This window comes from Drosophila kikkawai, chromosome X, assembly GCF_030179895.1.
Source record: "Drosophila kikkawai strain 14028-0561.14 chromosome X, DkikHiC1v2, whole genome shotgun sequence".
Classification (NCBI taxonomy): Eukaryota; Metazoa; Arthropoda; class Insecta; order Diptera; family Drosophilidae; genus Drosophila; species Drosophila kikkawai.
Window position 1 is genome coordinate 17,356,002 of NC_091733.1, and position 13,116 is coordinate 17,369,117.

The 13,116-nt window shown below is 39.3% G+C and overlaps 2 protein-coding genes and 1 long non-coding RNA gene across 6 annotated transcripts; 1 reads left to right on the forward strand and 2 right to left on the reverse strand.

Moving 5' to 3' along the window:
* Positions 1–220: 220 nt before the first annotated feature.
* On the reverse strand, positions 221–4,015 carry LOC108071726 (gamma-aminobutyric acid receptor subunit alpha-2). Its single transcript, XM_017162551.3, has 6 exons — positions 3,877–4,015; positions 2,131–2,814; positions 1,980–2,062; positions 1,632–1,834; positions 805–1,350; positions 221–755 (listed from the first exon to the last, which is right to left on the reverse strand). Exons 1-6 carry the CDS (start codon positions 3,909–3,911, stop codon positions 426–428), a joined length of 1,881 nt encoding a protein of 626 aa, XP_017018040.2. The 5' UTR covers positions 3,912–4,015; the 3' UTR covers positions 221–425.
* Positions 4,016–5,883: 1,868 nt separating this feature from the next.
* Lcch3 (Ligand-gated chloride channel homolog 3) lies at positions 5,884–9,749 on the forward strand. Of its 3 annotated transcripts, none has more exons than XM_017162528.3 (8): positions 5,884–5,922; positions 7,439–7,678; positions 7,755–7,926; positions 7,996–8,180; positions 8,237–8,394; positions 8,461–8,964; positions 9,127–9,348; positions 9,419–9,749. In XM_017162528.3, the coding sequence occupies exons 2-8, from the start codon at positions 7,572–7,574 to the stop codon at positions 9,592–9,594; spliced, it is 1,524 nt and encodes a 507-aa protein (XP_017018017.1). In that variant the 5' UTR covers positions 5,884–5,922; positions 7,439–7,571; the 3' UTR covers positions 9,595–9,749. The 3 variants fall into 3 exon arrangements, with proteins under 3 accessions (XP_017018017.1, XP_070144285.1, XP_070144286.1); XM_070288184.1 differs by lacking the exon at positions 5,884–5,922 and adding an exon at positions 6,070–6,590; XM_070288185.1 differs by lacking the exon at positions 5,884–5,922 and having other exon boundaries at positions 7,574–7,678; positions 7,732–7,926.
* A 2,274-nt stretch (positions 9,750–12,023) lies between these two features.
* On the reverse strand, positions 12,024–13,071 carry LOC108071765 (uncharacterized). Of its 2 annotated transcripts, XR_005990849.2 has the most exons (3): positions 12,846–13,071; positions 12,441–12,690; positions 12,024–12,378 (listed from the first exon to the last, which is right to left on the reverse strand). It is a non-coding gene; the product is annotated as an uncharacterized lncRNA (long non-coding RNA). The 2 variants fall into 2 exon arrangements; XR_001770595.3 differs by lacking the exon at positions 12,846–13,071 and having other exon boundaries at positions 12,441–12,809.
* Between the last annotated feature and the right edge of the window lie 45 nt (positions 13,072–13,116).

Consider the following 13,116-nt stretch of genomic DNA (forward strand, 5'->3'; position numbering starts at 1 on the left):
TCCAGAAAACAGCTGTTTTTTGTTTTGATTTCGATTGGCGGGCAATCAAATTTGAAAAAGTAGAGCTTTATAATTAAAAAGTGGCGAGACATACTTCTACTATTTGTTTTATTCAACATTTGATTAGCTTTTGTATACAGTATAATAATTTAATACATTTGATTATATTATTTATAAAGTGGACTATAGTCGGAGTGTCCCCGACAATACAATATCCGATTAGCTTCTTTTGATTTTGATTTCTATACATCCCTATAAGGATAGCATCCCTATAAGGATACATCCCTATAAGGATAGACACTAACTCAGCTTCTAAATCGCCTCGAAACAGACGGACAGTGACGTACAGTGTCTATATGGACTCGCCTGATTAATGCTGATTATTAATATATATGTATGCGTATATAGTTTAAAGAGCCAAAGATCTACGACTTTATGCTGGACCATGAAAACTCCTTTTTGTACATCCCGTAAGCCAACCAATACAAGAGGTTGAAAAACGCAAAGGACATGGGGAAGGCTATGCGTGCAACGCGGTCGATTAGGGAGACACTATTCACATAACTGGCGCCGCGTCCTTGGCCGCTCTTCTCAGCCGCGGCGTCGCGTTCCCGCTGCTTCCGGAAGTTGTCATCGCTTTTAAGGCAAAGCCAAATCTGTCGCATGCGTGATACCACCGGCGGCTCCGTTTGAGTGGTGCGCTCCATCGTGGAGGCATGGGACGACGTCTTCGGATAGATGTATGCTGAGGGGTCCTGCCAAGGATATGCTAGATTACATCCGGCTATCCACTTTGCTACTCACATTAAACAGGGGACCAATGAGAGCGGCACGCTTGCGAAAACCCCCCGTGGCCATGGTATCCTCCAGTCCAAGGGCGTCATGCTGGCCGCAAGAACAGATCTCATTCCTCGAGTTAATCGACTCACTGGCCACCTCATCGTTTTCATAATTATCCGTAGCATCATCACTGGCATCATCCTCTTCAGCCGATGCCGCTGGATCGACTTCTACTTCCGCCACATATTCCGGCGATGGATTGTTGGCCGCACAAATGTCCTCCCATTGTTCCTCCAGCTTGGGAATCTCCCCACTGCCCAGCTTGGTGAAGTAATGGACGCCGGCGAACTCCAGCAGGGTGGCAATGCAGTACAGAAAGCTCATCAATAGAAACCAATCGAGGGCCGTGGCATATTTGACCTTTGGCAGATCGGTTCGCGAGTCCAGGCTAATTGTGGAGAGGGTTAGTACAGCGGTTACGCAGAGACCCACCCGGTCGCTGGTGGCCTCGCGATGTATCCAAAACGAGACCCAAGAGAGGACCACTATCAGTATACACGGTACATAGACCTAAGTGAGACATAAGGTAATATTTAGCAGAGCAAGCAGTAGGGGAATCGACATAACCGCTCCATGCTTCCAGGCTTTGCCTGCAATGTACAAGCCAAGCAGCAACAACATATAATACGTTTTTTAAAAGAATTTTTAGCTGAGCTCTGAGTAAACTTTGAGAACGAAAAATCCCCTTTGAGCTCAAAGAGGATCCTCTCTTCTCTGATTCTCCCCCATTTAGTCTTGTGAGAGAAACTGAAATAATATAAAATTAGAGTTAGTGTATACCACCCACTCACCTGTATGAGAAAGTATCCAGTGTGTCTCTTCAGATTGAAGGCAACATGCAAGACGGAAAAGTCACCCTCGCGACGCCTTGAAGTAAAGTTGCGATACATCATACTAATTAGATCAAATTGATTCAAGGTCATTCCCGGGACAAAGGAGACGGCATCATCTTGGTTCTTCCATTCGTACACTAGTTGCTGGTTGGTATAACCATCTGAATTTTTAATGTAAAAAATTATATTATATTTTATTATATAAACTCAAGGCATCAATGCACTTAAAGCTCAAGTGGCCCTAAAATTCCCAACCAATTTAGGGCCACGCAAGCAGCTTTACAGGCTCACAAGATAAATACTCACAACTGCCGATTACCAGAGGGCAAGATTGCCTGTCCATGGGAAAGTTCTTTAGCTCCATGGGACAAGTGGCCTTAATAGTCAACCTGCAACACAGAAACCCCCTTACATAGGGTACTTGGGAAAATGGGAACTGGAGGGGCGGAGCACATACCGCATGGAATAGAGGATTCCTCCATTCTGGTCCAGACGAAGGAGCTTGTTGGGCACCGTTATGGTGTGTATATGCGAGTGTTTGCCATTGTAGAAATACGTGTCTGGTCGCCAGATTTTGTCCAGCATCTTAATGCTGAGCGACAGGCTCTTGATGGGACCCTTGAAGCTGAGGCGCTTGTCGCGCCAATACTGCCGAAAGTAGCAGTCCATCGAATACTCCATATCCAGTTCAGATACCGGTCCCATGCTACGTATAAGTATATTCGTTTGCACCACCGTCGGCATACCCTGGCCGTGGGTGGGTAGCTGTGACTGTTCATAGCGCTTGAGTAGATTTTCCAGAATAATGGAAATATTACGACTAAGCATATCAGCAGAGGCCGTGCGTGGCGCTCCTCCTCCGGCACCTGTCCCTGTCCCTGCTCCCAAATTCTCGGAAAGAAAACTAACACTTTTCTGGCTGCGATGTCGGCTCGTTAGCTGTTGCAAGGACGGTGGCAATACGCGAAAGGACTCGTATATCCTGCTCGCAGTGAACTCACTGGTAATATTCGGCATTTTCGTAAGGACTGTGGTCTGTGTCTGACCACCAGAAGGCTCCACAGATCGAACTTCCGACGAGTTAAGTGCTGGTATTCCATTGCTAAGGTGGCATTCCAAAATGCACAAGTAGATATAAAATCTGAAAGTAAAATAGGGAAGAGTTTCCTTTGAATATAGCCTCCAAAATGTAGGCTAAAAAAGACACAAACGTTTTGAGACCCTAAATATTGCATTGCCTTGTTTTAGACAAATCCAAAGAGAAGCTCAAAACCTTGTCATGTTCTTAGACACTTCTAAAAATATTGCCTCAAATTTGGCAGCAAATTTTTTGAAAAAGATTTCAGGTCTCAAGTATTATATTTTATTACCTATTTTCAAACTAATTTTTAATAGATTCCAAATCCCTAGATAGTTTTCTGGTTAGAATGTTTGCACTCAATGCACTTTTAAAAAAAAGTATCTGAAAATTGAGACACCAAATATTTCATTGCCTACTTTTAGACATCTCTGGACATGATTTATAATCTCTGAAAAGTTTTTTCGAATTAAAAAGGAGCTCCATTAAAGTTTTTAAACAGTATTAAATTTAAAAAAACTACTATGCATTTTTGAAATAACTTCCAATAAGAAATTCAAAACTGTATCTGTAAATCGCGCAGTGTAGCCACCGTGACGTACCAAATCAATCGAATGATAATCCACTTTAATTGATTGTCCCCCCGGCACATGCTAAATAAAAGAGGGCCAAGTCTCGGCAGCCTACATTTTCCATTTCCCACATTTTCCACTTGACGCCCGACGCCGATGCTGATACTGATGCTGACGCTTGGCTTGTGCAGTGATTTGCCGCATGTGTAAAGCCAGGAGTCAAGCCAAAAATCTGCTTGACTTGCTAAAAAAGTTATATGTACATGGATGCATCCATAATGAAGACCCCAAACTGGTACATCGTTCCACATCTGGCTTTTTAGAAACAAAACAAAAAAAAAAAAAATTACATAATACGCGCGGCATTAAGTGTTAAATAATTGCGAAATATCCCACAGCTCGGCTAGGTGTGTAATTATTTAACAAACAATTATGGTCCTTGACACGAATACCAAGTGAGCGATTTTGAATGGCAAACAATAGAGGTCCAGGGACGTCTCTTTTCAAAAAAATAAAATAAATAAAAAAAATACAACAACATAAAATGACTTACCCGGAAAACAGACGAAGAATTAATGCTGAAACCATTTCGAATCCCAAGGAACGCGTGAATTTATTTTCCAGATTATAATATGCGAACACCGCAAGGTCTGACCATCGCTTTCAGTGCTTATGGTTAGCTCTGAAGCCAAACTGTGTCCCGCGCTGCACTCAATGCTAACAAGGCACATAATGCAGGCTCTGTAGCCGCTGGCGTAGCTGCCAGTTGGCATGCGCAAAGCATGAATTACCTCCTTTTTAGAAAATTTAGCAAACCTTTCGCTTCGTTGCACTGAAATCCAGATCCTGTACGTTGTTTATGAACACAAAAAACAAAGGCAGGGGCAGGATATTAAAGGCTTTACCACTTTTTCATGTCATTCTTGTTAAAAAAGTTTATTTAGCTTTAAGTTTGGGTCTTACTAATTGTTTCTTATCAGATTTAATATTATATTCTTGGAAAGGTAAGAGAAAAACACAAAAGAAACCTTTTCCCAGATAGTCCCTGGACTTATCAACGCTTGTAGATTATTCCCTGATAAGGAAGCTATATCTGACAGCCTTGGTGAACTGATCTAATCATTATATTTGTTGTTATTCCATAAAGTCAAAAAAACACAAATGGCCCTCTGAACACCAACGCTTACTTGGCCCTAAAATTCCCAACCAGTTCTAGCTGCTCATAGGTGGTAAGCACTCAGAAACACCCTCTTTACCAGCCGCATTCACTATGGCCAGGTGAGAGACAGCTTCACCACTCTGTTGCTTGTGCGTTGATCGGTGTTTATATATATATTTGTATATGTATTTGTTTAAATTAACTCTTCAATCACTTAAATACAACTCTATTGTAGTATTGTTAAATTATTGAAGGCCTGTTTTCTATTTATCACCTAGTAAGAAGGGCCTATTAAGGCTCTTTTAACACACACACTTACATATATAGCTGCTTCTGACGTGTCCTGAGTTGTCCCCAGAATCCATGGTTACCACTAGTTTTCAGCTAAAACTGGTTGTGAATTTTATGGCCACATGGGTAAAGTGAATTGATGCTAAGAGCGTCATATTGTTTTTGTTATTTTTCTGTGTGTAATATTTAGTGTCTAAAGCCTAGGATCTCGGCGAGCAATAAACGTAGGCACAGTGGTCAATATGATTGCTTAAAAATAATAAATAAAAATAAACTATACAAAAGAAACTATAGCTAGGGAGAGCGGATTTGAAGCTCTTTGGACTGGAAGTCCAGAGGAAGAGGGAGAGAAAAGGAGAGCGTTCGGGATCACACTGCCTCCCGAAATTGAGCGCCTTTCTGGCGTGAACAATATATATTAATGTGTTTTTGTTTGAAATTTGTTTAAAATTAAATTAAATAGGTTTGATAGCTTTATTCTAACAAAGAACCTAAAATAATGAATTTATATGATTAATATTTCCATAAAACTGGCTACAACGATATTGTAGAACTTAGGTCTTTTTAAACGAATTTTCATTTATTTTTTAAATAATAATTAAACAACATCTGTTTTTAAAATCAAATAACTAGAATAAATATTACCAATTTCAATTCTTCCCCCTACTTGGAAGCTTTGCTTAAACCAACACCGATAGGTGTCTCTCCCTGGCAAAAGCTTTTAACACCAAGCACATGCAACTTGGCCAACAGGTTTTACAAAACTTTTTTTATATCATTTGTAGATTCCGAATTGTGCGGCTGAACGGCTATTTTCTGTTTTTTAATGTTATTTTTTTTAAATTTTGTTTAAATAAGTATATTTTTATATTGGGTCTAGTCTAAAAATCCCCCTTTTGTGGGACTTTAACCATGTACTTGCCATATTGGGTAAACAATTTGATTGCAGCCAACAGGAGGATGCGCAATGCGGGTCAAGCCGAAGCCGAAGTCGAAGCCGAAGCCGAAATGAAAACGAAGGCACCCGAATCCAAGCACGAGCAGCTCCTGCATAAGCGCAGCATCCCCGTGAGCCATCATTCATAAGATAGACACAGCAGTCCGAGGTTGAGCGTAGACCCAAAATAGTGAAATAGACGAGGAAACAAGGTGCGTCGGCGGGTCTGGGTCTGTGGGGTCTGAGAACGGGAACGGCGGCGGAAACGGAAGCGGGAACGGAAACGGGAGCGGGACAAGTGATATGGCTTGACAATGTGTCTCAAGTCTGTGTGCGAGTTCTAATTTCCTCTGACAAACACAAGCAAAAGCAAAAGGACCAACAAAAAAAGGCCAACGCAGCGGACAAAATTAAGTTGCTTTTTGCTTGCTCTTTTCTTTTTGGCTGAATCTTTGACATGCATTCGTCCCAGAAATCTCCCTTGCCACCGAAAATCGAATCTAGGTCTCCAAGGAGATTCGTTCAATAAGAGACTCAAAAAGCAGAAAATAGTCACTATAAAAAACCTCCTCGGAGAAAGGGGAGAACTCTGCCAGCCAGGGGACTCTAAGGACACAACGACTTAAAAGTCACTTGAAATTTCTGCGTCAGCGCCTCTCCCCCCTACACGGTGTATACACATATAGCAATTATTTTAATTGTGCACTTGCATGCCTGATTCGCAAATATGCTTTTTGGCAGCCCAGCAGCAGCAGCAGCAGCAGCAGCAGCACAAGTGCGCAGCACACAGCATGTGTGTATGGAAGGGCAAAGCAGGCGAGCACGAGCACGAGCACGAGTCAAAAGCACGAGCACGAGCAAGAGCACACACAAATGCCAAGTAAACAAACCAAATTATTTCGTTGTATTGCATAAAATCAATGCAACATTGGGTCGCCTGACCTAAGGATACACAAGTGTGTGGATTGAAAAAGTCTGCTTCGGTGTAGGACAAGTCAAAGAGTGTCAAAGTTTTGAAGCAGTCTCGCTTTATGCTTTTTTTTTTTCAAATATTGCTTTAAAAATTTAAGTGTTATTATAATTTAATGCCCTTTTAGGTCCTTCATTCATGTGTCTAACTCAGATAGTTTTCAGGTTACATCTGACCTTTTGACTAAAAGTTAGTTAAGTGATACAAATATTCTTCCTTCGTGCCGGCGAGTTCAGATATCTTAAAAGAAAATAACCTTTTCTAGATAGTCAGTCCCTGGACTTATCAACATTACTTTTAGATTATTCCCTGATAAGGAAGCTATACAAGATAGCCTTGGATAACCGATATAATCCTTGTTTTTCTAATTATTCTATAAAGTTTATAAAACACTAGGAGCTTATGTGGCTCTAAAAATTCCCAACCAGTTCTAGCTTCAAACTGGTGGTAAGCACTCTGAAACACTCTCTCTACCAGCCACATTTACTTTGGCCAGTCTGCTGCTTGTTTGTTGATCACTATTTATATCTGTATACATTTCATATTCGGCAATGTGTATGTTTTGTTTGTGTAATCCCTAAACTGAAGGATCTAGAATTCGTATCTCTAGTTCAGATACTTTTCAATAGATTCATTTCTTGGGAGATAAACACTTATTGTGTATATTTTTAATAATAACCCAACATGTTCTATATACCGAGTTGCCTCAGCCGATCTATATAATTAAACAAATTAATACCTATTATTTTAATTTTTAGGAACAGCTGCTGACGAACATCATGACAGAGGAACGATAGCCAATGCCTTCGTTTTGCTGTCGCGATGAAAGGAGAAGGAAAACTGGAAACGCCGGCGCAGTCAATGCCAACGAGTTGAGGTTGAGTTCGAACAATGACACAAGCAAAGGTGGCCAATCTGGCTCGTTTCACCTGCCTCGGAGTGAACTATAGTCTGGCGATACTGCTGATATTGCTGGGCGCTCAGCTACAACTAGTTCGGTATGTGAAAATATCTCAGTTTAGTTATATTAAATCGATTTGCTGAATCAAAGGTGTCTCCCCATCATACTTTCAGATGCAGTCGCAAAGATATGCTTGCTGGCCGCCTGGAAAATGTTACACAGACAATATCAAAGATACTCCAGGGCTACGATATACGTTTAAGGCCCAATTTTGGCGGAGAGCCACTCCATGTGGGCATGGACCTGACTATAGCCAGCTTTGATGCCATCTCAGAGGTTAACATGGTAAGAATAACTCATTTGGATTATACAAATAATATAAATACATTATTATTTTCCGATTTATATTTGCAGGATTACACAATAACAATGTATTTAAATCAGTATTGGCGAGACGAGCGCCTGGCATTTAATATATTCGGTCAGTACTATGATCATGATGCCGAAGACGATGGGGTGAACGATGTGCTGACATTATCCGGTGATTTTGCTGAAAAGATATGGGTGCCGGATACGTTTTTTGCCAATGACAAAAACAGGTAAGGCTGCTTTTGGTATTTAAAGGTAAGTCCCTTAACTTCTGGCTTCGCTCTAGCTTTCTGCACGATGTCACTGAGAGAAACAAGCTGGTGCGCCTCGGCGGCGATGGAGCTGTGACGTATGGCATGCGGTTCACCACCACTTTGGCTTGCATGATGGACCTGCATTACTATCCATTGGATTCCCAAAACTGCACCGTAGAGATAGAGAGTTGTGAGTAATAGATACAAGCTGAAAAATGTCCTCTGTTCGGGTTTTCATGATTCACCTTACCCTTAGATGGCTATACGGTCAGCGATGTGGTCATGTATTGGAAACCCACGCCAGTTCGCGGCGTGGAGGACGCTGAACTGCCGCAGTTCACCATCATTGGTTATGAGACAAACGATCGGAAGGAGCGCCTGGCCACTGGCGTCTATCAGCGGCTATCGCTCTCCTTTAAATTACAGCGAAACATTGGATACTTTGTGTTCCAAACCTATCTGCCCAGCATTCTCATTGTAATGCTCTCATGGGTCTCGTTCTGGATTAACCACGAAGCGACCAGCGCCCGTGTAGCACTGGGCATCACCACTGTCCTGACCATGACCACGATCAGTACGGGTGTACGCAGTTCACTGCCTCGCATATCGTATGTAAAGGCTATCGATATCTACCTGGTCATGTGCTTCGTCTTCGTCTTTGCCGCCCTTCTCGAATACGCTGCTGTCAATTACACCTATTGGGGCAAGCGGGCCAAAAAGAAAATCAAAAAGCTAAAGGACTGTGATCGACGTAAGATGGGTAAGACATAGGGGTTAAAAAGAAAATCGATATTTTCGATATTTGACGGAAAATCGATAATATATAATATATATAACGATAAATCAATATTCTGGTTGATATATATTTTTTATATGATATTTTAAATATTTTTATGGTTATACTCCCTCTTTACCTATGCAGGCAAAAGTGAAAGATCCGAAACGTGTTCAACTACAGAAGATATAATCGAGCTGCAGGATGTTCGCATGAGCCCTATACCTTCGTTACGCAAAGGTAACTATAATGCGACCCTCGATTCTATCGGAACCGAAACCATGAATTTAGGCAAGTTTCCGCCTAGTTTTCGTATAACTCGTAACTATGGCACTGGACGCAGCCAGCTCAGGCATCGCACACAAAGGGGTAAGTTAAATATTATGATTATTACTTGAGAGCTATATATTAAGGATTTATCTATGTATATATTTTGCAGGAATCTCCACCCGGCCCCGCATGATGCATGCATTAAAAAAGGGTGCCTCTGCCATTAAAGCAACTATACCGAAGATCAAAGATGTCAATATTATTGACAAATACTCACGAATGATATTTCCAATCAGTTTCCTTGCGTTCAACCTGGGCTATTGGTTATTTTATATTCTGGAATGATAGCTATCTATATATAAGTAGTATATTTACTCAAGTATTGGACAGATACTGTAGTCTTAAGTCAATGCTTTCAATTGTCGGCTTAATATTCCATTTTGTTAAAACATACCTATGTTCATATATTTACAATGGCTTTTTCATTCATATATATACACTCATATATATATATATATATATATATAAATATATATATCGAAAAGAGTTGATTATTAAAAATTGAGCTTTTATAGTCTGAAACAAAAAAAGCAACATTTACACCGAAAAGAAAAAACAAACAAAAAAATTTATGTATCTAGAGTCATATCCTTGTGTCCATCCAAATATTTCAGTCCGTTAAGAACACCTGTATCTCAGGGACTCCAAAAGCTGGATCAAGCAAAAATATTTGTATATACCCTTGTAGAATATATAATATAAAACGCTTATGGAGGTCTCCCATTGAGTAAGAAATTTTAATATATTCCTAATTTATATTACAAAATGTTTTCCAGAATTATTTTCACCATATATCTATTCAACTATATATTTTCGAAAATAACTTAGTCAAAGGATTCGAAAACCTACACTCATAAAAATATTTTATTTATATTAATTAATTATTAAAGGGCGAATTATACTTTTTGCTGAAATCACCCTAAAATTTTTGGTGCGAAAAATTTCACTCGTGTGCACTTAGAATTCCCAACCGGTTCTAAACTGCCCCGCATGAAGTGACGGTGGCAGGTCTTAGATTTTGACAGTGGCCTGTACATTTGTTTTATTAAATATGTGCTAAAACATTACAATCTACATTTCCATAGTTTTGAGAAGCTTTTTTTCCTGATTTTAGGGGAACAGTTTCTCAAATCTGGGGAGAATTTCTGAATATATTTGTAAATATTTTTATGAGTGTAGCAAAAAAAGTATCTGCAAGGGTATATTTAAGTTTCGGCCACCGAATCTTACCCTAAAATGTTGTTAAAAATAAATTTTGTTTTTTAGATTGGAATTAAATCGACTAATCCCAAATATCAGATGGACAAGCCGGGACTTATTTGATTTTATAATTAAATCCTTAATACATATACATATTTATTATTTGATGTGATATATAACAAATGACACCTTTTTTTTTAATTATTCAGCGTAGAACCTTGACCAAGGTGCCTGCTATAGAGGGACCATTAATAATCCTGTATCAGTTCAATTATAAAATAAACATGTAAACTGAAAATTAAAAAGCGAAAATCATCAAATGGTTTGTTGTGGTTATTGTCTGGATAGTGATGAGCTTGAGGCTCGGAGAGACGAGCAGGTGGAGGTGGTGGGTGAATCTGTTGATTGCTGGAAAGACAGTAGCGCTTCCGTTGCATAGCACATCGGCAGACAAGTACAGTTGCGGTCATAATAAAAGATTTCTATCAGTTATTACATATTATTATATAGTATTACATTTTTATGTTATATTATTTTGATCGTTTTTAAACGCTTTTTAATGCTTTTTAAATTACAACTGAATTTTATTACTCAAAGTATTTTTCGTTAAAAATTAACTGCTTTATTATCAGACCCAAAGCATTTAATTATTTTAAAAATTATATTTTTGCTGGGCTTTTATTTTGACCGACACTGTAAACATGTAAAGCCCAAGTTGTGCAGGGTCAGAGTCTGTCTAGTCTTCTGGCCGATATGTTTCAATGACACGTACTTGTGTGCAAAAAAGAGTCATCGCTTGATAACTGCGTTTTACGGGCCCAAAACAATTTCGTGGTAGTGGGGGTGGTCGAGGTGGCGAGCTGTCAATTAGTTAATTCGTATTTTTGGTCATTGGCCAAACAGCTTTTCCTGCAGGTGCAACTGCTTAATCGACCGACTGTGCAGTTAACTGCTTGTGAGCAGGAGTGGAGTATTTCGTTAGCCTTATTATCTCAATTAATCATATGAATGAGATACACTTAATAAACAACCATGAGTAGTCTTTCTCTTACATTTTTTATAATATTTATTCGTGATATGTACAAAATGTAATTGTTTAAATTTATATGAATGAAGTGTACATATTTAAAAGATCATATTTTATAGAGACCCCTTTTGGCTACGCCCTTGTGCCGAGGCAAATTAAACTCAAATTTACTCGAGTCGATTCAGCACATGTTCGAGCAACTCCAGTCAAAACAGCGGAAGCTGATTCATGCGCTGTGAACATTCACTCGAACCAGTGCTGGCAACTTTTTATTAAAAAAAATAAAAATAAAATAATATAGAGAAATATAAACTTAAAATGTTCTGTAGAAAAACTAAACAACTAGTTTGGATTTCCAAAACATTTGTAGGAAAGCTATTTAATAATTTTAAAATTTAGTTACAATATTTAGACAATTCCATATATCATAGGGATAGTTGTAAAAACTAAAAGTATCTATAAAAAAAATATTAAAAATAAGCATCTGTTAGTGCGTGTAAATGGTGATAAATTTTAATAAAGCGAACAATTGGCCACTACATTTAATATAACTCCAGAGTTCCCATCTTCCGCAAACTCCTTAATTATTTTCTTGAAAGAAAAAGCCAGAATTAAAAATCGGAACCGGCAGCACCCACGCTCTCTCGCATTTGCGCGCTGCTCTGTTCTCTCTGACCATCTCTCTTTTTTGTCCTCTCTGTCGCGCACACCTCACTCATTGTCTCGCTCTCGCATCTATCTTTCGCCATATACTCACAATTTAGGAGCAGTGTTGAGCGTCTTGGCTTTTTCATCTTGAAGATACATGGCTAAGATACATTTTTTTTGTAATCTGCGAAAAACTTTTTGAAAGTAAGGTCTTTAATTTAAAGTTGTTATTCTCATCCAAACTTCGATGACTTACCGAAAAGTAATACAACTATTGGTAATATCGCGAACTATAACTGTTTCTTTTATATCGCTTTGTTTTGTCCTGTTTTGGGCTTTATGATTTTCATCATTTTCAACATAGCCTGCAGGCGATCCATACGCTGCAGCAATGCTAACATTCTTGCCTTGTATCGGTCCATTTCGAACTCATCAGCCCTAGTATCCTTCGATATCTTCCTATATACTTTATTGTCCATCCTGGATGTTAGACTTGTAGCAGATTTCTAGTATGAAAACATTTATTTTGACAAAACTGTGTACTTTACAGAGCTTACTCAGCTTCAGATTAAATGTTCAAGCGATAATCAATATATATTTAGGTAGTGTTTATTCAAAATATAGTACTAAAATGGTATTACGAATAATCAGGGTGTGTTACCTGTTCGCTGGTCTAGCTGTTGCGCCATCACTTGCAGCTCGCGCATCCAATCCAACAATCTGTTGACGCTGCAAGAGTCTTTTTTACCCCTTTCGAATTTGTGCTTACGCGCCTCTCTCTATTTTTACACACATACAGTCACACGCTGCTCTCTCGCTCGCTCGCTTTTCTCACTCGCTCACGTCGCTCCGCCGAGTTGTTGTTGCCGTCGTGTGCTCAATGAGCGCTTTTACTGTTTTAATTTTTGCCTGAAATACATTTGAGCTAATTT